Source organism: Panthera onca, chromosome A2, assembly GCF_046562875.1.
Source record: "Panthera onca isolate mPanOnc1 chromosome A2, mPanOnc1 haplotype 2, whole genome shotgun sequence".
NCBI classification, from domain to species: Eukaryota; Metazoa; Chordata; class Mammalia; order Carnivora; family Felidae; genus Panthera; species Panthera onca.
In genome coordinates this window covers 856,593-881,168 of record NC_138340.1, presented here as the reverse complement: position 1 = coordinate 881,168, position 24,576 = coordinate 856,593, and the positions used below count along the sequence as shown (strand labels likewise).

The window sequence follows — 24,576 nt, the reverse complement described above, 5'->3', positions numbered from 1 at the left end:
GCAGAGACCCGGGACGGAGACACGAAGGGATGAGCCGGGACAACCACGCTCGGGCTGTGGGGTGCCGTGGCCGCCAACCGGGAGGCCGGCGGGGGCGGCAGGGGTGAGGTAATGCTGCGCCAGCGGGTGCGTCCGGCCGGCCCTGGGCCCGAAGTCCCAGGCCTGGGGTCACAGTCGTCCCCCTCGGGCTCACCCCAGGAGTGCCCCAGAGGCGGATGGGTCCTTGGCGTGTCCCCTTGGCGGGTGGCCGGGTTGGTCCTTTGGGTCCTGAGACCTCAGGTCTTCAGCCCCCGACTCAGGTTGATTGTCCGCTGACCGCCGACCGCCGCCTCCAGAAATCTGTGCCGCCAGGGCCCCTGCGGCCCGCCCAGGCTGGACGATGAGGTGTGGCTGTGCCCCCAGTGCAGGGGGTTGGAAAAGGCAAAAGTGGCTGCCGGGCACGGATGGGGAGGGAGCGCCTGTGTGCTGGCCCGCGTGGGGCTGCCTTCCGGCCCCGCCCGTGGAGAGGCAGGCAGGGGGGCGGCAGCGAGGTCTCTCCCCCAGTCTTGGTGGTCTCTCCACTCGCCCAAGAGGTAGCTCTGGGAGTTCTCCCCACGGCCCACGTGGGGAGACTGAGGCACAGAGCGGCGAAAGCAGTGCCCAGGGTCTCACAGTGCGTGGGTGCTCGAAGCCCCGGGCCCTGTGGCTGGACGAGCCGCTGGCGGGCCTGCTGCCGCCTCTCCCCTCCCGCCAGGCCACTTCGGGGAAGCCTGGCCCGCGGGGACTGGAAGCACAGACAGTATTTGGCAGTCCCCAAATCCACAAAGGAGCCGGGCGACCCCCAGTCCGGGCCCTGCGGGTCTCTGACACACGCCTGTGTGGCCCGAGGGGCGGCCGAGGCCTTACGCGGGCTCACGCCATTCCTGCCTGCCGGACGCTCAGGTTGGGCCCGGCTCGCATCCCACGGGATGGGGCATCTGGGGTGCGATGCAGCGGGGTGCGTGTGGCATCGGGGTCAGCATGGCTCCCAGGGGCTCCCCGAGCCGAGGGTGGCGGCCACTGGAACCCCTTCTGGGTGACGGGGAGGGTCAGCGGTGCCCGCGGGCGGGGGCTCTCCGCTGCTCTTCAGAGAAGGGACTTGCGGCAGCCAGGCTGTCTCCCCTGACGGCATCTGCCCCGGCGGGGGTGGCGCTCCGGCGGGGCGGCTGTCTCAGCAGACCCGCTCGCCAGGATCAGCTTCTCCCCGGGGCCCCCGCGCCGCAGGAAAGAGGTCGCCGGCTCTCCCTGCGAGGAGGCGTTCTCGGGGTTGAGGCTGAACTCGCGCGCACCCGGGGGCCCTGAGCTGCACGTGAGAGGGGAGAAGTGAGGCCTCGGGGCTCGCCGTCTCCCATCCGTCCCCCCCCGCCCCCGACCCGGGGCCGGCATCTCCCGCAGCTGTGCCGCCCCTGGCGCGAGGCCCGTGGGGCCCAGCGCTTCGTGCGTGGCGAAGGAGAATGGAATAGAGCAGCGCGGCAGTGGTGGCCTTCGGGGGCGTCCCTCCACACGCTTCCTCCCGCCCGTGGCGGTCGCGCGCCCCCGCCCCAGCCGGGCTGTCCGACCACACCGTTGACCGTCCCCATCGTCCGGGCACCAGTCTCTCCCTGCAGTTCCGGGCCGCGCGGCGGCGGGGCGCTCCCGGCTCGCTAGACGGCGCTGTCTGGGGCTCAGCCGCGCCCGCCCCCACACCCCCAGCTGGGGCTGAGGCGGCAAGCGAACCGGCAAAGCCATCATTAACCAATTACGGGGCCTCCAACGTTACAGGCTTCATCCCGGCGCAGGCGGGCGGGCGCCCGCTCGAGGGGGCCACCCTCCCCGCTCCGTCCCCCACCCCGGGCGCGTTGCCACTTCCAAGCACCTCCCGGAACGGGAGGGTCTTGCTGAAGCTCGGGGCCAGGAGCACACTGCGCAGGGCAGCCCGAGCTGGGAGGGTGGTCTCTGCGTGGGGGCCAGGTTGGGACCGCGGCTCCGGCCCTCCGCCCCACCTCCTTCCAGAGCCCCCGCGGCGCGGAGCAAGCATCTGTGCGTGAGATGTGAGGCCGATTCAGGCTGCAGGGGGGCTCCAAGGGCAGGGGCTCTGGAGGGTAGATGGACCGTGGGACCACCCCCTGGGCAGCCAGGCCAGCCCTCGACCGGGAGAGGATGTTCTAGAAGGCCAGCCCCGGCCACTATTCCAGAAGGCTGGCGGGGGCAGCGGTGGGGGCTTTCTCTGCGGCCAAGTCGGCGGTGGCTGCCACCATGGGGCTGGGCACGTAGTTGAAGGGGGGCACGCGGGCCGCGCGGCTGGGGGAGCCGTGCCGGCTGGTGGGAAAGCCTCCCACGGCCACCCCCAGGCCCTCATGGACGAAGGGGGCAGAGGTGGGCGCCTTGGGGGGGCAGGGCCCATCCACATCGCTGCCAGGGAAGGATGTGGGGCCGCCGCCCAGGGCCTGGGGGGGCCCCCTGCTCTCCAGGCTTGGAGACGTGCTGGAGTTGGTCTTGGCGGCAACGAAGTCCTCGGTCTGGACCACGGCGTCGCTGGTCTTGCGCTGCGGGGGCCCGCCGGGGCCCTCCTCGGGGGAGGCGCCCACCAGGGGCAGGGCGGTGGCGGGCAGCGTGCTCCGAAGGATGTGCGGAACGTCCTCGTCCCGGATGCGACGCCACGTGGTGCCCGGGGCCGCCACCCTCGGGAGCGGCCGGGCCTCCCCGTCGCTGCTGCGGCGGGCGGCGTCGGCCGCGGGCCCCGGCAGCGCGCTGATGTGCGGCAGGGAGGCGTAGCGCTTGACGGCCTCGGGCCGGGCGGCCGGCGTGCGGACGGGCAGGCGGGACGGGCTTTCGGAGCTGGGGCGCCGCGGCGGCCGCTCGCCGGGGCTGGGCCTGGCTGCGGGGGGTCGTCGGGGGGCCGCCCGCAGCTCGTCGCAGCGCGAGGAGCACAGGAAGACCGCGGGCAGGGCGGGCCGACCGCGCCGGGGGGAGCCGCCCTGGGAGGCGGAGGGCGCGGCCTCGGGCGCGGCCACCTCTGAGCGGCGGCGGCGCGGCAGGCCCGCGGACTCCTTGACGAAGGTCAGCTGCCGCCGGAAACCCGAGCGGTCGGAGGACTCGCTGCCACTGGAGCGGGCGGAGGCCACGCGCACCAGGCCCAGGCGGCCCCCTCGGGCGCCCGGGCTTCCCTCGGCTCCTGCCCGGCCCCTGGGGCCCGGCTCCGGGGCTGCCCGGGCCAGGGCTGGCGGCCCCCGCCTGGCGGGCCTCTGCATGAAGGGGATCCGCACGGGTGACTTCTGCGTCTTGTGCTGCTTGGACAGTAGGGCCCGCGCGGGCGTCTGGGGCGCCAGAGACGCCCCGGGCCCAGGTAGGGGCCCCGCAGCCTGGGGGCCCGAGGGCGGCCTCCTGGGCGGGGGCTGGGAGGCCGGGGAGGCCGGGGAGGAGCCGGATGAGGGGGCCTTGGCCAGGCGGGCGGGCGGCGTGGCGCTCCGCTGCGGGGGGCTCAGTGCCGCCAGCTCCGAGATCTTGCCCAGCCGGTGTAGGCTTCGAGACCGCTGCTGCTGCTGCTGCTGCTGCTGCTGCTGCTGCCCGGGGCTGGGGGCTTTGGCCGGGGCTGCGGGCTGCGCAGGGGCTCCCACCTTCCTCGGTGCCACCCGGGTGCCGGGGTGGCCTCTGGGCTGTGCCCGGGGGGCCGGGCTGGGCACATAGATCACGGTCCGTCCCCGGAGCACGGCCGGCACCCTGCACGCCGTCTTCTGAGCACCGCGCAGCTTCTCGGGGCCACTGGGGCCGTGCCGGGCCTGGGTTGAGTCCCGCTTCTCCGGCCTCGGCCTCGCGGCACCGCCCGCCTGCAGCCGCTGTCCCTTCCTGTGCACCGGCGGCTGCAGGGTGGAGCCTGACAGCCCGGACTCCGACAGGATGGAGTCAGAGCCAGATGAGGCCTCGTGGGTGGCCGCGGCCGCCGCCTGGTGCAGCCACGTGACGATGGAGTTGGCGCCCTCTTGGATGGCGCGCCACTCGACGCTGTCCAGGTCGGAGGCCTGGTCTGAGCCCGCCGCCTCGTCACCGCGCTCCTGGGGCCGCTCCGCTGGCCGCTTGTCTGGCCGGGCAGCCTGGGGCTTGCGGCGCCGCGGGCCTGACGCCTGGAGCTGGCGCCCGGGCACGGCTGACCCGACACAGCGCCGGAGCGGCCCCGGCCCCGTCCCCGGCCCCATCCCCGCCCGCGGGCTGGGGGCGCCGCTGCATCTGCCCCCCGGGCCCACGACTTTGGCGACGGCCGGCTCGGGAGCACGGGGCCGGCTGGCCGGCTGCTCAGGGGGCTCAGGCTCGCTGAGCGAGCTGGCGGAGGAGCTCAGGGAATAGCATGGCGGGGTCTCGTCGGCGATGAGGCTGGGCTGGGCGCGGGCAGCGGGCGGGGCCTTGGCCGCGGCCTTGGGTGTGGCCTGTGCGTCCTTCCTGCCGGCCGGGTGCTCTCTCTTCACGGCACGGGGGATGGCGGACGCCCGCCGCGGGGGCGCCACCGCCACCGCCTCGGACGGTTCTTCATCGGAGTCATTGTCGTAGAAGCAGTACACGGCCTCCTCGGTGGGCGTCGTGAGGCACAGCGACTGCGGTGCCCCGTCCCCACGTGCCTGGCCCGGGCGGGGGCCGTCCCTGTCCGCGCAGGCGCTCGAGGGCTGGCGGAGGGGCAGCTCCAGCCCCTCCCGGCTCGTGCCCGCCCCCCGGGCCTGCTCTGCGCTCCGGTCCCCGCCCCACGCCCCGTGGCGGTGCCCGGTGGCCTGCCTGGCGGCGGCCTCCCGACCTGCGGTCTTCCGGCCGGCTGCCTGCCCGGCGGGTGGGTCCCTGGGAGGTCCCTGCAGCGTCTCGTCGCTGAGCGAGGTGGCACCGGAGAAGGTGACCGGCGTGCCCTCGGCTGAGTCGGTGCATGAGTCGTCCCCCCGGGCGGGGGCGGGCACCAGCATGTACACAGGCACGGGCAGCGCGCGGCGGCCGGGCACCAGGGCCGAGGCCACCTTGCGGAGCCGGGCGGGCACGGCTGCCCCCAGGCACTCGCGCAGCAGCTGCAGCTCCTGGTCGGCGGCTGCCGGCCCCTCCAGGCACCCAGCGGCCTCGTCCCGCCGGCGGTGCCCCGCGAGGTGCGGGCCGGGGCCGGGGCCGGGGCCGCCGCGATCCGGGCAGGCGGGGGGCAGCAGCCGCAGCTCCACATCCTTCTGCACGTAGTGCTCGTGCAGGGCCAGCGCGCTGAGGCTCGAGGCGCACGAGAAGTTCTCGTCCGGCTTCTCCACCGTGAAGCGGACGCTGCCGGCGTCGAGCTCCGACGGCAGCCGGCGGCGCTCCCGGCGGTCGGCGATGTCCAGGAACCGCTTCACGTAGCTCTCCCACTGCAAGCTGAACTGGGTGCTCTCGCGCTCGCCGGGGGGCGCAGGGGCCAGCGGGGGCGTCTTGCTGCGGCTGGGCGGCATGGTCTGCCCGGGGCTGTCGGGCAGCTCGCTGGGGCTGACCGTGCCGCTGCCCAGCCCGCTGCACGGGTCGCTGGGGACGGAGCTGGCGATGGACGGGCTCTCGAAACTGCTCAAGGAGCTCACGGAGCTGCAGCGGCTCAGCACCAGCGGCGTCTCCTGCACGCAGTTCTCCGAGGAGCTGGACGGCGTGGTGTCCTCCGCCCCCAGGCCGCGGCCCCGGTGCGGCGCCGGGATGGCCACGGGCAGGGAGGCGGCCCCAGGCCCGAGCCAGGCTCCGTCCAGGTCCGCCTTGCCGGGTCCCGCCTCCTCCAGTGCCTCCAGGGACGAGTCGCTGTCCAGGTCCCCGGCCTCACTGGGGCCCGGGCGGCCGGCCGAGGACAGCGAGGACAGAGAGCTGCAGCGGGACAGGCGGAGGGGCGCCGTCTCTGCCGCCGGCTTCTCGGGCAGCTGGCTCAGGCCCTCCGTGGGCAGCCAGGCCTGCTTCCGGGCTCCGGCGGCCGGGGGCCCCGCGCCCGCCCCCGCCCTGGGGTGGCCCTCGAAGAGCGGCACGTGCTGGTAGGTGGGCGACAGCTTGATGGTGCGCACGCAGGCGTCGGCCACAGGGCCGTCCCTCCCGGCCGGCTCCCGGCCGCCCGGCAGGCTGAGGTCCAGCCGGCTGGGCCGCGCCTGGCTGCACGGGGCCCCCTCGTGGTGCTCGGCCAGCACGGCCAGCGGGCAGGGCCTCGTGTGCTCGCGGGGACAGCGCCCGTCACCGGCGCTGCTGCCGCTGTTGAGACTGTCGTTGGACAGGCTGGCGTGGGCGGCCTGGAGCCGCAGCAGCGGGTGGGCCCGGCCGCCGGCCTCCTGCCGCCTGCCCTCCGGCCGCCGGCAAGGGGAGCAGGACTGGGCGCGGCCCTCCCGCGGGGCCTCCTGCCCGGGGTCCCCGGAGCTGAGGCTGAAGCTGTCGTCGGACGAGGTGTGCAGGGCTGAGATGTCCTCCACCAGCCGGTCGATCCGCGCCACCGCCAGCGCCAGCTTGGCCTTGGCCCTGGCCGCCACGGCCGCCTCCCCGCCGGCCTCCTTCTCCGCCTCCGGGCCGCTGCTGCGGCGGCGGCGGGCGGGCGGGGCGCGGGCCAGAGCCTGTCCCTGCAGGAAGGGGCTGCCCAGGAAGAGGGACAGCACGGCGGGGCTGGCGGGCTCGGCGGTCGAGGCGGCGGCAGCCAGGGAGGGCGCCTCGTCGTCGTCGAAGCAGCCGGAGTCGGAGGCGTAGTCCCGGGCCAGCCCGTCCAGGTGCCGCAGGGGCGGCAGCGGCTTCTTGGAGGCGGCCTCGGCCTCGGCCTCGGGCAGGCCCTGCTTCTCCAGGTGGTCGAGCGCCTGGGCCAGATGCCGCGTGTCCAGCTCGGCCTCCAGCGCCCGCTGCTTCCTCACGTACAGACTGGGTGCGCACGCGCCGGGGGACACGGCGGTGGCCGTCGCCTGGTACTTGGCGGGCCGGTGGGCCAGCAGGTTGCGCAGGGCCGCGGCGCTGCCCATGGCGATCATCTTGTGCTTGGAGTGCACCAGGTTCCGCAGCATGCCCACGGCCCCCAGGTCCCACAGCAGCTCCTGGTCGCGCGGGCTGCGGGCCGACAGGTTCCAGAGCGTGCCGCACGCGTTGCTCACGATGGTCAGGCTGTGGGACGTCAGGTGCTGCAGCAGCGTCTGCAGACAGTTGTGGTCCCGCAGCACCTGCCTGCGGCACGAGGGGGCGTCAGGCCTGCGCCCAACCCCCCCCCCCCCACCCCCCGTCCCCGCAAATACGAGTCCGGGGCTCCCCAGGCGACTTTGCGTTTCAGGACACCGAATAAATACGTGGTGCGACATCATATAGTGAAATGATAATACTTTCTTCTAGGGGCGCGGGGGGCTCGGTCAGGTAGGTGTCCGACTGCTGATTTGGCTCAGGTCACGGTCTCACGTTTCATGCGTTCGAACCCAGGGTCGGGCTCTGCGCTGGTAGCACGGAGCCTTCTTGGGATTCTCTCTCCCTCTCTCTCTGCCCCTCCCCGCTCACATGCACTCCCTCAAAATAAATAAATAGACGGGCACCCGGGTGGCCCAGTCGGTTAAGCATCCGACTTCAGCCCGGGTCACGATCTCACAGTTCGTGGGTTCGAGCCCCACATCGGGCTCTGTGCTGACAGCTCGGAGCCTGGGGCCTGCTTCGGATTCTGTGTCTCCCTCTCTCTCTCTGCCCCACCCCTGCCTGTGCTCTCTCTCTTTCAAAAATGAATAAACGTTAAAAAAATAACATTTAGGGGCGCCTGGGTGGCTCAGTCGGTTAGACGTCCGACTTCGGCTCAGGTCACGATCTCGCGGTCCGTGAGTTCGAGCCCCACGTCGGGTTCTGGGCTGATGGCTCGGAGCCTGGAGCCTGCTTCGGATTCTGTGTCTCCCTCTCTCTCTGTGCCCCACCCCTGCCTGTGCTCTCTCTCTGTCTTTCAAAAATGAATAAACATTAAAAAAATAACATTTAAAAAATAAGTAAGTAGACATTTAAAAAAATACTTTTTTTAAAGTGAACTTCAGTTTGACTTTACCTCATTTTAGCACAACTACATCTCATGATATTTGGGGCATACTTACGCTGAAGATAAGTTTTATCTGTTTTTAAAAATATCAGAGTGCCTGGCTGGCTCAGCGTGGTGAGTTTGAGCCTCATACTGGGTGTAGAGACTACTTAAAAATAAAATCTTTTAAGAAAAAAACCCCTAAGCATTGTTAATTATTAGTATTACTTAGTAAATAAGTGTTTTATTGATTTAATAAATAGAATCTTTAGCACAAGTAGAGCCCATGCAATATTTGGGATATACGTATATTAATAAATGTTTTGTGTTTTCTTACATTAAAAGCATTACTGATTATCATTCAATAAACAATATTTTTTTTTAATTTTTTTTTTTTAACATTTATTCTCTTTTGAGAAACAGAGAGACAGAGTGAGAGTGGAGGAGGGGCAGAGAGAGAGAGAGGGAGACACAGAATCCGAAGCAGGCTCCAGGCTCTGAGCTGTCCGCACAGAGCCCGACGCGGGGCTCGAACCCACGGGCCGCGAGATCATGACCTGAGCCGAAGTCGGACGCTCAACCGACTGAGCCCCCCAGGCGCCCCGAAACAATACTTTATTTTCGTAAAGAACAAGCATTCAGTCAGTTAAGCGCCCGACTCTTGCTCTCAGCTTGGGTCATGGTCTCCTGTTCGTGGGTTTGGGTCCCACATTGGGCTCTGCCCTGTCGGTGCGGAGCTTGCTTGGAATTCTGTCTCTCTCCCTCTCTGCCTCTCCCCTGCTTGCACTTTCTCTCTCTTGCAAAATTAATAAATATTTTAAAAAGAGGTTTTAATATTACTCAGTAAAGATTCTAATAAAGAACAAGTATTTATTAACATTATCTAAAAAATAATACATTTTATTTTTATTTTACTTTGAAACGTTTATTTATTTTGAGAGAGCACCTGTATGTGTGCGCACAGGGAAGGGGCAGAGAGAGACGGGGAACCCCAAGCAGGCGCGGTGCTCAGCACAGAGCCCGATGTGGGGCTCGATTTCCCGAACTGTGAGATCACGACCTGAGCCCAGATTAAGAGTCAGACGCTTAAATGACTGAGCCACCCAGGCGCCCCCATGTTTTCATTTTAATAAGTTAACTAAACGTTGATTATATGAGTACACCCCACACAAAATTTGGGGTATACTTATGTTAAAAAAAACAGTCTCCAGGGACAAATCGGGACCGTTCATTCACAGCACAATCAGGGCTTGTCCTCGGTTCCCAGCAGAGTGGGATCTGCCAGCCCCACCCCGGTCTGCGCCTGGGGCCCAGCTTCCCCCAGTGCCCCCACCCCCCACCCCACCCCCGTCCCAGAGCCCCGGCAGGGGGAGGGGGGGGCGACCTGTAGTCCTCCCGCGTGGCGATGAGGCTGGACACGTTGCGCAGGATGCCGCCGCCACTCTCGATGACGGCCAGCGAGTTGCTCTGGCACTTGTAGGTCAGTGTCCTCACCAGGAAGCCCAGGGCGCCGTCCACCTGGCAGATGGCCGCCTTGTTCTCCGTGCTGTGCGCCGACAGGTTCCACAGGGCGCTGAGCACGCTCTTCAGGGTGGACTCCTGGGCGCCCAGCGGGGCGGGGGGTGGGGGGTGAGCGGCGAGGGCCCAGCGAGCCCGGCGCACCCGCCTCTCCCCCCCCCCCCCGCCCCCCACCATCGAGCTGCGGACCCAACGCTGGCACCCAGACACGCCTTCGAGTGCGAGCGAGAAGCAATCACGTTGACCGTCACGCGGTTCTCGAGAAGTGGGGCCGGCGGCCCCACGGCTGGGCCACCCGCTCAGCAGCGCTCGGTCCGGCCGGGGCCACCCCACGCCCGTGCGCGTCCCCGCCCCCCACCCGCGCCCGCCTCCACCCCACGCACGCGTCCCCGCCCCGCCCCCGTGCCCACCTTGGAGGCTCGAAGGACGCACCGCATCAGGGCGGTCATGCTGCCCACCTCCCTCAGCACCTTCTTGCTGTGGATGTCGGCCCGCCAGGACAGGTTGCGCAGGATGCTGGACACAACCTGGGGCGGGCGGAGCGGGCGCGGTGGACCTGGGGCCCCGGCTCCCCGGGCGGGCCGCCGCAATCGCATCCTCACCCCTGCGCCAGGCGGGGGCGCCCACCACGGGAGCCCCGTCACACCCAGAGGGGAGGGGACTTGGCCGGCAGAAAGGCCTCGGGTGGGCGGTGAGCCGCCCTGTGGGCCTCCCCCCACCCCCACCCCCCTCCCCCCTCCCCCCTCCCCCCTCCCCCCGCCACGCCGCCCCCCACCCCCGCACCTGGTGCAGCTCCTCGCTCTCAGAAGCCAGCTGGGCCACGATGGCCTCCATGCAGCCCCGGCGGGCACACAGTGCGGCCTGTTGACGGGACGGAGGAAAGTCGCGCCACAGCGGGCAGGGGAAGGGGGGGCGGGGCAAGAGGTAGACCTACTGTGTGCAAGGGCCCGAGCCCCGCCCCTCCTCACCCAGCGGCTCCAAGGAGGAAAGAGGCTCAGGGCGGCGCCGACGCCACCCAGCCTCCCCCAGCCCCGAGCGTGGCGGCCCCGCTGGCCGCGTTCGGACGCCAGCCTTCTGGGCCTCCGCCTGGAAGTCGGGGACAACTGTCTCCCCCCTCAGGACCGTTTCAAGGCGGGCATGAGGTCGAGGCAGGCCCGGGCCTGGAGCGCGCTGACCCTGCCCGCCCTCCGGCCGGCCCCAGACACCTTGTTGGCGACGTCTCCAAAGGTGAGGTTGGTGAGGGTCATGCCGGCGTATCGACGGAGGGCGAGGTTCAGCGGGTCCCGGGTCATTCTGTGCATCTCGTAGTCAACTTGCAGTAACTCTGCCACGGCCTGCAGCCCACCTGCAGGGGTGCGGAAGGGGCACGGTGAGCCCCGCCCCCCCCCCCCCCCCCCAAAGCCCGCCTGCCTTCTGCCCCGCCTCGCCTCGGCTTGTGAGCGCCCCCTGCCAGGACGCCCTCGGCCCCTCCCCGCCCCACCCCCGCCCTCCGCAGGTCTCCCTGTGCAGCCGGCTCCAGAGGGTTCTGCCCCAGTACCGGGCCTTCGCACAGCTGTTCCCTCGGCTCCGGAACGCTCTTCCCTATTTGCCCAGACTCCTGCCTGTACTCCCAGCGCCGGAGTCCCGGAGCCGCTTTCTCAAGGACGCCCTCCAGCACCCCACGTGAGAATTCCCTCAGGACCATTAGAGCAGGAGCCACTGAGGGCAGGGTCTGCACGGCTCGAGCCCAGGAGCCACCGGCGGGGGGCCAGCGTGCCCAGCTAGGGACGGGCGGACGGCCCTGGGAAGACCGGCCCGGGAGAGACGGCGGCAGGCAGAGAAGGGGCAGTCGCGCCACAGACTCAGGAAGCTTCTCCCTCTTCACGCAGCAAACGTGCGGGAGGCAACGTGCTCATCCCCGGGCCCGGGGCAGGCCGGCCGGGCACCCTCTGGGGACGTCAGCGGCCCGCGTGCACCTGAACACCCCGACGTCAACAGGCCACGTGCTCCGGCGCCACGGTCACAACAACCCGGGTGTCCGCCAGGGGACCAACCTGAGACCACAGTGTCCCGCCACTGGGCAGCGGCGCTCAACCGTGACCAGGAGCCCTGCCACCTGCCACCACACCTTGTGGGCACACCTTGGACACATTCTGCCCGAGTTTACTTGTGTGACAGAAGGCACACACAGGAGGACACGTCCTGTGACCCCACGCACAGGGGTCCCCAGAGGAGTCCCGTCCACAGAGACAGAGAGAGTAGATGGTGGGAGCCAGGGGTGGGGGGGACTCAGTGTTTCATGGGACAGAGTCTCGGTCCGGGGAGATGGAAAGTTCTGGAGACGGGTGGCGGGGGCGGGTGCAGGACAGCGTGAGTGCCTGACGCCGCTGAGCTGTGCGCTTAGAGACGGTTACGATGGTGAATTTTAGGCTGTGTGTATGTTACCACAATTTAACTTTCTTAAGTAGGCTCCACACCCGATGTGGGGCTCGAACTCACAACCCTGAGATGAAGAGTCACGCGCCTTTCCAATGGAGCTGGCCTGACGCCCCTAAAAAATTTGTGATGCGTAATTGTAAGTTATTACAGGGGACACTTCTCAGGCCTTCAATGCTCCATAACGTGGAATTCTCCACTGCTGGAAACCCGCAGGACAGAAGCAAACAGGAGGAGGGAGAAAGGACTGCGAACTCGGCCGTGGGTGGGGTGCTTGTGCTGGGAGTGGGGGACCCCCCTGCTAGGGGGCCTCGGCGGACAACAGCGGCATGCAAGTGTTTTGGCCTCGGACCCCTGCGTCCTCTGAACTTTTCTGAGGACCCCCAGAGAGATTCTGTTCCTGTGGGTGAGAGCTGTTCCATGCTAGAAGTTAAAATGAAGCGTTGGGGAGCCTGGGGAGCTCAGTCGGTTAGGGGTCTGATTGTGGCTCAGGTCACGATCTCACGGTTCGTGGGTTTGAGCCCTGTGTCGGGCTCTGTGCTGACAGCTCAGAGCCTGGGGCCTGCTTCGGATTCCGTGTCTCCCTCTCTCTGCCCCTCCCCTGCTCACTCTCTGTCTCTGTCTCGCTCTGTTTCTGTCTCCGTCTCTCTCTCAAAAATAAACACTTTAAGGGGCGCCTGGGTGGCGCAGTCGGTTAAGCGTCCGACTTCAGCCAGGTCACGATCTCATGGTCCGTGAGTTCGAGCCCCGCGTCAGGCTCTGGGCTGATGGCTCAGAGCCTGGAGCCTGTTTCCGATTCTGTGTCTCCCTCTCTCTCTGTCCCTCCCCCGTTCATGCTCTGTCTCTCTCTGTCCCAAAAATAAATAAACGTTGGAAAAAAAAAAATTAAAAAAAAAAAAAAAAAAAAAAAAAATAAACACTTTAAAAAGTTTTTTTTTATTAAAAAATAAAAAGAAGAAGCCTTTTAAACCCCAGAACGTACAGCCCAGTGGTCCTCAGAGTAGGAGCATCTGGAAACCCCGCCGAACACACGCACGCACGAGAAAAAACGGGGGTGGCAAAGGCAAAAACAATTGCGACCTTGTGGACCTCTGGGAAGGATCTCGGGAACCCCCAGGGGTCCCTGTGGGCCACACTCTGAGAACCGGTTTTATATGAAATTCCACCTGTTCATAGTACAAACGTCCACGGTCAGAAGGAGACAATGAAAACTGAAATCCTTTTCCTGCCTGGCATCGGCTGGGGGAAGTGTAGCCCAGGGCCACTCCATTCTCCTGTCTACGCTGCATTCTGGGCACGTGTGTGCACGTGCATTGTGTAGAGAAGAGACCTTACCACCTCCTCCACTTTCCCCGGACGACACGAGGACTTACACGACAACAGGACTTACTGTTGGACACAGGCCGTTTCCGGATCGGGGGGTCACACGGGTTGCTTGCTGCCCACCTGCCTTCCTATTTCTGTGTGTTTTGCTTTGTAAATCTGGCCACGGGGCGCAGGGGTGCCCCAAAGGTGTGCACACTCCTAAAGAACCCGCTGGTGCCAAAGCCCCTCACCACGTGCCCCCCCCCCCACCAGGACCGCGAGCCCCCCCCTCCACGCAGCCAAACCACACGGGACCTGACCCAACCTTGGGGCGCTCTGACCACCGGCTGGGTGAGAAGCCGTGTGTTTTGTAACCCTTAACAGCCAAACTCAGCATATGGATGTGATGTTTGGCCTTTGCTATTTCTTTTTTCCGTGTTTTGATGACTTTTATATGGAAAAAGAGGATACTCGTAACGCCCCCAAACCTGAAACTTCACAAGGTCGAGCCCCCCACCCCCACCCCCACCCCGTCCCCAGCCCCTCCACTAAACACCCAGGCACCGGGGCCCTCCTGCGGGAGGCGAGGGGGCACTCACCCAGCTCGTTCATGGCTCGGCGGTATTCCTCGTCAAAAGACAGCTTCATCACGGCACAGGTGGCCTGGCAGATCTGGGGCTCGATGGGGACGGGAGCTGTGGGCCAGGGGACCAGGTCAGCGCCCTCCCACTGCCGGTGGGTGCCCGCCCCGCCCTGCCTTCTGCATCCCTGCGAGACCCCAGGCCTTTTCAAAGGGCTGCACGCCGGGCTCGCAGAGCGGTGGGGCTCCTTCCCACGCCTCCCGCCAACCCACGCAGGGGGTGCCGCCTCAGCCAGGACGGCCAAGGGAGGGGAGGTGACGCCTGCGGCTTTTGTCATAAGGTAACTGCAATCAGCTGCAAACACCGGGAACCTCACGCTCTGTTCTCAGGGGACCCACGACCTATCCCTGCATTCGGCGGCGGTTTCCTGAGCACCCACCCCGTGTCATCAGGTGTCGGGGGCCACCCCCGTGCCCATCCGCCAAGACAACGTTCCCACAAGCCTCGCCGGCGCAGGCCACCGAGAAGGGGCCCGGCGGCGGCCCCCGTCGCTGGCTCACCGCTGCTGGCGCCGCCTCCCTCGGCGCCGTCCCTGGCCTGCAGCCAGTCCCAGCAGGTCTCACAGTAGGCCCGGATCTGCTCCAGCACGTGCAGGACGCGCATCTCCTTGCGCGCCAGGCCCTGGTCAGGTTGCGAGAAGACGATGTTGTGCAGCGCCGCGTTGGCGCGCATGCGTGCGTCCTTGGCGCCCGTCGCCCCGGGGCTTCCGTCGCGACCCCCAGCGCCGGCCTCGGTGCCGTGCAGGATCTGCAGCAGCAGCGGCAGGCACCCCGAGCGGCGCATGGCCACGCAGCTCTCCGGCGAGCTGGACATGGCCAGCAGGGTGCGCGCCGTGTCCTCCTGGTCACGCGTTGCCAGCATGGACAGCAGCCAGAAGACCACCTCCACCTACGAGGGGCGGCGGACGGGGGGTCAAGGGGGGCGGTGAACCACGCCCGGCTCACCTGGCCCCAGCCAGTCCCTGAACCCCCGGTGGGCCGCCCAGACACAGTGAGCGTCTTGTGACCCCAGCCCAGGACCGTCACTTGCTCACCCCCGACACCCTCACCCTGCATCTTCCTGTGGGCAGTGGCACACACCTGGGGAGGGCACTGGGGCGCCCCCGGTTGAGGAGGGCCAAGTTGACTGTCCTCCTCACGGGGTACTCCCGTGGGTGACCTCCTGTCTAAGTCTAGGGTGCCGTCCCCACACACAGGACAGCTGTCCCCACCCACGTTCTGGCCCTGCCAGCCTCAGCACACACCCCACCCCAGGGTGGCCCTTCCACACCTGGGGCCGCTTTATGGAGACGGCGGAGGGAAGGCCCCCCACATCGGACAGAGAGGCAGGACCCAGGTCACCATGCACCTCAACCCAGCTGGCCATCTGCACCCCTTGCCTCAACCCACCGGCCTCCTCCCCCACAAACCGGGACGCCCCCTCACCTTGCTGTTGCCGGGCTGAGGGACACCGTCCTCAGGGTGTGTGGGGACTTCAGTCTCTGGATCCTCGTCCACCGGCACCGACTTCACCGCCAGCAGGGCCTGTGCGGAGAACGCCAGACCTGCGGGCTCTGTTGGGGAGCACCCCACAAAGCGCCCAGGCTGCTAATGCCGGCCACACCCCCGTGACGATGTGGGTGGGGGCTGCAGGCCATTCCTGGACCGGGCAGAGCCCTAGCGGTCTCTTCACTGCCTAGACCCGTCACCACCCCGGGACCCTGGCGCCACCCCTCCCAGTACCTGGGGCTCTGTCTGTTGCACCCGGTCCTGTGCGGACAGCAGCTCCTGATCGATTTGCTCCAAGCGAGAAGCGCGGATCTGAGCCAAGGGAAAGATGCGCGCTGGGGCTGACCCCGCCCCGGGGTCTGACTCCGCCCACTCCCGTATGACCCCACCCACTTCTCCATCAGCCTTCCGCTTCTGCCCCACCCTGGCCCCACCCCCATTCCTCTATATGGTGCCGCCCACCGTAAACACCGTGGCTGCGGTATCTGACTCCGCCCACAACCCCGCCCCACCCAGGCGCTGGCTCCACCCACTCTCTTGCTTGACCCCGCCCCACCCTTCCGGACCCGCCCGCTCCCTCATCTCGTCCGGCCCACGGACCGCGGCCCAGGGCTGGCTCATACTCGGTTCCGCCCACTGGCCGTCCCCTAACCCCCACAGTTCTCGGACCCTGCCCTCGGGGCCCGGCTCCGCCCTTCGCTCCCTCTGGCCCCACCCACAAAGGGCTCTACCCCCTGGCTCCGCCTCCCGGTCCAGACCCCTCCCACAGCAGTCCCTGCGCTCCGCCCAGTGACGCGCTCTTCCCCGGAAGAGGCTCCAGCGCCCCGCCCCGCCCGCCGCCTCACCTGCGCGCGCTGCACCATCTCGTCCGAGGTGCCGAAGCGCTCTTCCATCAGCGAGCGGATGTGCTGGGCCTCGAACTCCAGCTGCTGCCGGATCAGGTCCATCTGCATCGAGAACTGCTGGGAGGGGCGGGCGGGCCGCGGTGAGGGGGCGCCCGGGCCCGAGCCCCTTCCCCCCGCGCCGTCCCCCGCGCGCTCACCGTCTCCACGTGCGGGAGCTCGTCCAGGCGCTTGGACAGGCCCTGCAGCTGTGAGTAATACCAGAGCTTCTCCTTCTCCTCCTTCTCGATCTCGTTCAACAGGAAGCACCTGGGGAGGGGGCGGGCAGTCGGTGGGCGCAGGCTCGCAGGGCGGGAGCCGTCCTGCGTGTGTTGTTTATTTTGATTTGTGTGATCGCTTGTTGGGCGCTGTGTGCCAAGTCGAACGGCGTGGCAAAGTCTCGCCCTTGGCGCTCCCGGGACTGGGGTGGGGTGCAGAAAATCTATTCAACTTTATAAGTTGTGGTCCCCAGAGAAAGACCCTGAGGGGGCTGTGCTAACGCCGCTCCCACGCTCGCTCATCTCCCTCTAGCCTACAAAGACCAAGTCAGGCTCGGACTGCTCCGGGCGCAGCAGGCTCCCTGTTAACCCTGTGGGGGGCGATGCTGCCCTTCCCGTTTTACAGAGCCCCACGTTCAGGCTCAGGGTGTTTTTCTTTTTCTTTTTTTTTCTTCAAATAAAAATTTATTGACTTCAAATAATTTTGTTACATAGAACTACGGAGCGGAAGCCTGGGGCTGGGAGGGGTGAGGAGACTGGCCTGAGGTCCTACAGCACAGCACGGCCTCAACCCCAAGCCGCCGTTGCACTGCCGCATCCGATCCCACACAACCCAGCCGAGCTGGGCGCCCAGACCCTGCTTTCCTCTGCTGGCCCCCGGCCCGGGTTTCTTGGGCCACAGCCCTCTCTGCACAAAGGCTGCCTTGAGCCCTTCTGGCTCCAGTCCTGACCCTGGCAATGGACACAGCCCCGTCCCTCGCGAAGCCTGCATGCTGGGGACCCGTGGGGACATCTCCCAGGAGCCTTGCCCTGTGCCAGGGACTCCCCCTTCCTCTTCGCGCTCCAGCTGCGGTCCCCTGGAGCCACGTGGAGTGGGCGTGGGCAAGGCCGACTCAGGAGGTGGGTGGAACACGTGCCGGCGGGCCAATCAGCGGGCAGAGGTGCTGGGGCGGAGCCGGCTGGGGGCGGAGCTACGTGACAGCTTCCAGCGGCCAGGTCCCGCCACCTGCCATCTCACCTCTCCCGGTCCAGTTCCTCCAGCAGCCGGATGGTCGCCCGGCTCAGCTCCCCAAAGCTGTCCTTAGAAGGCCCGGAGCCGTGTACTGGACTTCCTTCGGGGGTCCGGCCAGTGGGCTCAGGACCTAGGGCTGGGGGCTGGAACTTGAGGTTGTACAGGCTGGTGATGTCCATCTGCAGGGCTGCATGGGCGCGGAGGGAGGAGGCAGGGTCAGTGCCCCTTCCCGCCCCTCCTCCCAGCAACCTCTGGGGGCGAGCCGGGGATTGCCCCCCCGTGGGCCCCTCACCTTTCAGCTGTTCCAGCACCTCCGTCTGCCCCAAGGACACCAGCACTCCGGCCTCCTGCTCCAGCTTGCCTTGTAAGTGCTTCAGGACCTCCTAAGGTGGGGGCGGGAGAGGGTGTCCGGCAGCGTGAGCCTGCTGCCCGGGGCTGGCCTGTGGGCCTCTGGGTCCAGCACCCCGGCGTCTGTCCCTGTCGGGGCAGCCCGAGGCCTCTGCCCAGCCCCACCCTCACCTTCATGCCGGACGTCTCCGTCTCTAGCTTGGACAGGTGGCTCGAGTTGTCTCGCAGCTCCTGCCTCAGGTGACTGTTCTCGGCCTTCAAGGCCTCCACCTGCCGCACCAGCTGCTCGTAGGGCGCCACGGAGCTCGTCATCTTCAGCTCCTGCAGCGCCTGGGGCCACAGGTCAGCGGGTTCACCCGGGGGTCTAGGGAGGGTGCCCTGATCTAAGCCCCAGCTCTCCCATCTGATCTCGGGGATGAATCCCAGCGGGAGCGCCAGGTGTGGACCGCTGCAGGCAGAACTCTGGCGTCTCGGAGGACAGGCACGGGCAGGGCCAATGGGAGGCAGAGGGGCAGAGCCCCGGGATGGATGTGGAGACACGCAGCCCCAAGGCCCAGGTGGCCAGCAGACACGAGTACACGTCCACCCTCACTGCCGGGCTCCCAGACACACAGGCGGGCAGCTAGACAGACACACGGACATCCGAGGCCCTCTCCCACAGCAACGCAGCTGCCCCGAGGTGAGGTGGGCAGACCGCCAGCGGGCCCAGCCCAGGATGCTAGAACTGCCGTGGAGGCCAAGCACACGGCTCAGAGAGCCAGGGCCAGGTGATGGTGGGGCGCCCGGAGCTGGGCAGCCGGGCCAGCAGACCCAAGCCCACCACGGTCACCCCCCGCCACCCCCACACCCCCTCCACCAACAGCTGGAGCCCAGCAGCCACCTGCCTGGCCCGGCTCCCCTCCCGGCAGCCCTGCGCCAGCCCCCCGGGCTCTCCCGCTGCCACCCGCTTCTTTGTGTGTGGCTGTCCTCACTCTGGCCCAGCCTCCTCGGTCCAGCTGGCTGGCAGCTCCTCCTCTCTGGGCTTGGCCCTCCCCGGAGCTGTCCCACCTCCTCCCCACCCCCCCTTCCCTCTTTGTTCCCTTCCCATCGGCTCGCGCCCCCTCCCTCCGCCTTTGTCTGAGGCGCACCAGTGGCAGGCCGTGGTCTCCTCCCCGGAGCCCCTCCCCAGATCAGCCCGCCCTCCCAGCCCACAGGGAGGCGCTTGCTCTCCCCCCCCCCCAGCCTGGCCACATGCACTCATTCACGTGCCCGTCACTCACCGTCCGCCCTCTGCTCCGGCCCCCAGAACCCTCCCCACCCCACCCACCCTGGGACCACCAAGGGCTCGCTGGGCCTGGAATAAGCGTGGGGTGATGGGCTTGGGCCATCCTGACCCTTTGGGAGGACCTGCTGTATGCCTGACCCGTCATCTGGCTCGCTGGCCACAGTCCCGAGCCTCAGGGACCGCCACTGGGCTGTGCTCAGAGGAAGAAACAGGCCTGGGTGACCGGCAAGGCACGACCGGGACCCGACACTGGGAGGACTCAGAAGTCCAGGCAGTGCTTTCTGGCCTCTGCGGGCCTCGCTTTGCCCATCTGAGGGTTGAGAAGAACTCGGCCCTGCGGGTCGGTGGGAGGGCAGACAGGACAGTCAAGTGGGAGCAAATGTGTCAGGTAGGGAAGGCCGAGGGCCTTTGCCTCCCACCCCAATATCGACCCTGCCAGAGGCTGGGGGGCGGGGGGGGGGAGCTCCCAGCTGGGACTCAGGCCGGGGGCTGTGGCAAGACTGCTGGGGCCCGGCTGCCACGCCCAGCACAGCCTCAGGGAAGCTCTAGGTGGTGCAGGACCCTGTTGAGTGTCCCTCCCACTCCCTAAACCCAGGCCGGCTCCTGGAGCCCCACCCAGGGCTGTCCATCCCCCCCACCACACACACACACACACACACACACACACCAGGTTTCCCCCGTCTTGGATGTTCCAGGCTAAGCCTGGGACACCTTCACTCCCCCTACGCCTGGTGGTCACTGCTGTATCCTCATCGCGCTGAGCTTGGCGGCAGGGCCACCCACCAGACTCCCCTCATTCCAGCCTGGCCTCCCCAACTCCACACTCCCACCAGCCCCTCAAGCTTTGCCCAGCCAGGCCCCCTCTCCCCCAGGCCCCCTACACCCTTTCCATCAGGGCAGCCTCGCTGGCCTCCCACAGTCCACTCTCACAGAAAGCCAAAAGGAAGCTTTGAAAGTCACGACTGGATTCCATCCCTCCCTCGCTCCAGTACCGCCCATGGCTCCCCAGTGCCCTCAAGATAAGAGCCAGTTCCTCCACATGCACCCTGCCTCGCTGACACCCAGCAGCCACACTGCAGTGTCCTTCCCCAGGCCTCCGCACGTGCAGTTTTCTGCCCGGAGCACCTTTCCTGACTCCTGCCACCCTTCAAGGTGCAGCTTCCTCCAGGAAGCCCTCCTGCCTGGACTTCATCCCCAGGCTGCGTCAGGGGACTCCTGGGAGCCTCCCCGAGAGATCTCCATTGCAGAAGGGAAAGCGCCAATAGCTGGCAGTTCCCCTGGTTGAGCCGTGAGTGGCCAAATTTCAGGGGAGGACGGCAGATGTGCCCCAAAGGGGACCTTCCTTCAAACCCCACGTTACAGAGAAGGAACCTGATGTCCAAGGAGGAGGAGCACTACCCCCCAAGCACACAGCAGGCCTGCCTGCAGACTGGGAGGTCCGAGTGTCGAACCCCGTGGGTGGGTGTGTGCGTGGGCCCGGCAGCAGCGACGCAGGGGCCCAACCTTCCTGGTTCTCAGTTTCCCTTTCTGGCTCCACCCTGGAGAAACGAAGCGTGTGCTGACAGGTGAAGCAGAGAGAAGGGGATGGAGACACCCCCGCCCCCCCCCCCCCCCCCCCCCGCCCCCGGCTGAGGCGGCGGACGCGCCCCCTGCCCTCCACCCGGGGAAGCGCTTACTGTATCTCGGGCTGGGCCGGGCTGGCGGGGGCGCCGCGGGGCGGGGGCTCCGGGGTCTCGGCGGCGCGGGCAGAGGGCTCTGGGGCGGACAAAGCCCGGTCCCGGCCTGGCCAGGCGGCGCCGCCGCTCCCGGAGCTGGGCGAGACCACCGCGCGCGGGGGAGGATGCGGGATGCGGGATGCGGGCGCGGCGGCCAATTGCGGCGCGGGAAGACGGACTGGTGCCATGGCAACAGCCAATGGCGGCCCCGGGGCGGGGACCAGCGGCGGCAGCCGGACGTCGGGCCTCCGGGCGGGTTCGGGGACTGCGTGTGCAGGGCTTGCGGGGGGAGGGGGGGGAGGGGGGGCGCCCCGAGGACGAGGACCCTGTGCCCTCCACCCGTTCCGGGGTAAAGCGGTCAAGAACCTCCGGCGGCTGGATCCGGAGAATTTGAGAGGAAAAAAAAGCATGCGGTCTCGAATGTTACATCAGAATTGGGGGTGGGGGGGGGGCAAGGGGGAGGCCAGCCCCTCCCGACGGATCCAGCCGAGCCTCGTGCGGACGGGTGAGGGCGGGGCAGGGCTCGGGATCCAGACTGCACTCCCCACCCCCTGCCAGCGGGGTCACGGCCAGCATGAAGGGGTGGGGGTGGGGGATGGGCGGGCAGGCTGAGAGGCACTGGGGACCCCGGCGCCTCTGTCTCCCGCCTGACAGAGCTCTTCCAGGGGTGTCTGCCGCGACTCCCTGTCCACCCCATGTCGCTCGCTGTCTTTCAATCTGTCTGTGTCTCTGTCTCCCATCACACTATTTCACCCTCACAGAAGGTAAGGCCAAGGAGAAGCCTGGGGTCCCAGCTGTCTCAGGTCCTCGATGGGTCCACAGAGCCAGAACTTTGCGGCTGGGGCCAGTCTTTACTGCCTCCGACACACGCACGCCCCAAGGAGGAAGGAGGCTCTGGGCCAGGAGACGTGGTTTAGGGGGCCTGCCTCTGTCTTTCCTGGCTGGGGGAGGGGGGGCCGTGGCAAATGTTTGCCTCGAGAACCTTGTTCCCCTCCCCCCCCCCCCCCCCGGTGAAGTGGGGTGGGGGGTGCAGCCTTTGTAAGGGCTGGTGCAAGGCAGGCAGCCAAGGGCACACACACCACGTTGTGTTCTGTTGGGTGGCAGGAGGTCCCGTGTGCCCCGCCCTGGGCTAGCACTGCCGGGGCGGTGGGGGGGGGGGGTCCCTGAGAGGGGGCCTGGCTGTCCTGGAGCCTCCACAGCCAAACACAGCAGTCCCCAGCCTGTGGGCCCTGGGAAGGGGGTGTGGGGGGCAGAGGGGCTCTTTCTGGAAGCTGGGAAGGTTGCACAAAAGGACAGCAGTGCTTGGCCTCTCCTGGATGAGTAAGAGTTGGCTATGGAAGCAAGGAGGGGAAAGGTATTCCCCGGGGCTGAAGCAATGACATGTGCTGTCCCTGGAGCTGAGCGGCCAGTCCCCTGTCAGGGGGCCTGGGCTTCTCGCGGGGCCGCGCCAGCTCACTACCAGGGGTTTAGAGCAGGGGCAGTCCGAGCTGATCACTGAGAGCAGAGCAGACTGGCCAGAGCCGGAATGGGGGCAGGGAGAGGACAGAGCCTAGGGCCCAGCTTCACTGTGACCTTGGCCGTCTCTCTCTTTGGCCTCAGTTTCCTGTTTTGCTGACTGGGAGGTGGGTTGGAGAATCCTTGCCCGCACAGAACTAAGTCCTATCCCCTCACCCAGTTTCAGGTGTGGCTGCTCCCCAGACCCCTCTCAGCCAGTCTTAGGGTGGTCTGACGGCCAGCCTTGCCCTCGTATGTATGAGGACACTGAGGCTTAAGCCAGGGAGCACACTGCTTCAGTTCACTTGTGAGCCTCACCAGCCTTGGGCTTCCCCCTCCCTGGGGACCAGAAGGCTGAGGGCACAAGGCACTGAGACTACAAGACAAGATGCCCTTGTCCCCAAGCCTATGGAGCACCACATCTCTGACACCCTGCCCCTCATCCCCGAATATCCCTGACCCTTTAAATTCTTGAGCCACAGTCAGACTCAGGGATCACTGGAAATCCGAGAACCACAGAGCCTCGGGAAACCCCACGGCACCCCAGGACCCCAAGCCCAGTCTTGGGGGAATGAGGAGCCCCTCAAGGCACAGTACCCAGGCCTAGTGGGGGGGGTCCTCCCCAGGCGCCCTCCCTGGGATCCTCTGTGCTCCCTACCGCTGCTGGGCTCTCAAGGGGAGAGTTGAATCGTGGGGCTCGCTTATCCACATCCTCACCCTGAGACCATCCCTGCCCCCTGCCTGCTCCCCACCCAGCCCCATGCCAGCATCTGGCCCAGCACAACAGGGTCACTCAGAGGGCCTTTGAGTCTTCTGAGCCTGACCTCAGTGTCTCTTCCCACTTGATGGCCCGCGCTCTTCCACTGACCATCCACTGTGCTAGGGGCTCGGGGCAGAACCATGGGTGTCCCTTCCCCCCCCCCCCCCCGCCCCCAACTCGGAGCTGGGGTGGGGGTAGAGGGAAGCAGAGAGGCACCAGGTTGTCATGCGACCACAGAGATGGGGCGCGGGCTGGGTGACGGAGCAGAGCCCTGATGGAAAAGGGAATACTACTGGAGATGAGGGAGTGGTGGCGCCGTGCCCCCGAAACCGGATCCGGGGTGGATCCCCTGCCCGGTTTCCGGGCCTCAGTTTCCCGGGCAGGGAGAGGGCAAGAGAGCGTCCTGTCAGCACCGCGGACAGCTCCCCTCGGCCACCGGGCCTGGTCCTTTGCTGGCGCCTCCGCCCCGCGCTCAGGCTCCAACCCAGACGAAGGCTTGGGCTCCTCGCGGCGCCCCCCGTCTGTTTCCCGTTAAATCGGGAACGTGAGAGCCCCGAGGATCAGAACGATTACGGAGGCCGGCAAAGCTCTCAGGCCCGGTGGGATGCATATTGTGAACCTCAGCGTCGGTGAAGGTCGGAGTCGGCCCTGCGCTGGGAGCCCAGAAAGGGAAACTGAGGCCCGAAGAGGTGCAGGGTGTGGCCCAGCCCCTACCCGCCAGTGCGGGACGGAGCCTCGGCTAGACGGTCCCCCGTCGCAGTCCCCACCGCCCCAGCTGCTCTCTGCGTCCGCGCAGTGGGGAGGGGTCGGGGGGGGGGGTGGTCTTTCTCCGAGGCTGCGCTTGCGCAGACCCGGGGTGGGGGGGATCCGCTGCGACGCGGGGGAGGGGCTCCCCCCGGAGCACAGCCTGAAGCGGTTGCCCTGGCAACGGTCTCCGCGGCGACTGCGCGAGACCCCAGACCCGTCCAGCCCCGTGCGCGTGTCGGAGTGCCCCCCATGCCTTACCTGGTCCCCGAAGAAGGCTGAGTGAAGCAGGCTCAGCAGCCCCAAGAGCCCCATGGAGCCGCGGCCGCCCCGGACCAGCCTGCGCCCCGCCCTCAGCTGCTCGGGTAGGGGGGAGGCTCGGCGGAGACTCCCTGCGCCTGCGCGGAGCGACTACGGGGAGGGCTCGCACCGCGGGGCCGGGCGGGGACTCCTCCGGGAGGCAGCGGACGAGCGGGTCTGCGGGACTTCGCAGGAGCGGGGGGAGGGCGTCTCGTGGGACTGAGGACTCGGGTGGGCGGTGTGAGGAGGGGGACCTGAGTGAGCAGACGGGGGAGGGGGGACGAGGGAGAGCGGGGAGGGGTCCCGAGGAGAATGGCGATCTCGCAAGGATGGAGGGAGGCGCCGCCCTGTGGCCGCAATCGGCTGCCGGCCTGGATCGTGGGCCGGCAGCAGCCAGGCTCCGGCTGCGCGCTCAATCCATTAGTCATTCAGCAAACATTTGCAGTGCGCGTCGTTTGCCGGACTCAGTGATGGGACTTGTTGGCTCACACCACACGTCGACAGACAT

The 24,576-nt window shown here is 67.2% G+C and overlaps 1 protein-coding gene across 4 annotated transcripts; it reads right to left on the bottom strand.

Annotated features, from left to right (window-relative positions):
• Positions 1-1,501: 1,501 nt before the first annotated feature.
• APC2 (APC regulator of Wnt signaling pathway 2) lies at positions 1,502-24,157 on the bottom strand. Of its 4 annotated transcripts, none has more exons than XM_078443738.2 (15): positions 24,030-24,157; positions 17,963-18,121; positions 17,736-17,826; positions 17,450-17,630; positions 16,375-16,483; positions 16,178-16,294; positions 15,567-15,644; positions 15,270-15,368; positions 14,346-14,733; positions 13,804-13,899; positions 10,690-10,829; positions 10,268-10,345; positions 9,895-10,011; positions 9,351-9,565; positions 1,502-7,149 (listed from the first exon to the last, which is right to left on the bottom strand). In XM_078443738.2, the coding sequence occupies exons 1-15, from the start codon at positions 24,081-24,083 to the stop codon at positions 2,184-2,186; spliced, it is 6,888 nt and encodes a 2,295-aa protein (XP_078299864.2). In that variant the 5' UTR covers positions 24,084-24,157; the 3' UTR covers positions 1,502-2,183. The 4 variants fall into 4 exon arrangements, with proteins under 4 accessions (XP_078299864.2, XP_081647264.1, XP_078299862.2 ...); XM_081791138.1 differs by having other exon boundaries at positions 16,178-16,291; positions 24,030-24,155; XM_078443736.2 differs by lacking the exon at positions 24,030-24,157 and adding an exon at positions 20,732-21,130.
• Between the last annotated feature and the right edge of the window lie 419 nt (positions 24,158-24,576).

What these genes read in the sequence shown, in the direction of transcription:
- APC2 (XM_078443738.2), bottom strand. Translation starts at nt 24,083, where the DNA reads ATGGGGCTCTTGGGGCTGCTGAGCCTGCTTCACTCAGCCTTCTTCGGG. An exon ending in GAGGAACTGGACCGGGAGAG is followed by an intron (nt 16,484 to 17,449) that starts GTGAGATGGCAG and finishes CCCCCTCCCCAG; the next exon opens with GTGCTTCCTGTTGAACGAGA. An exon ending in AGCTCCCGCACGTGGAGACG is followed by an intron (nt 16,295 to 16,374) that starts GTGAGCGCGCGG and finishes CGCCCCTCCCAG; the next exon opens with CAGTTCTCGATGCAGATGGA.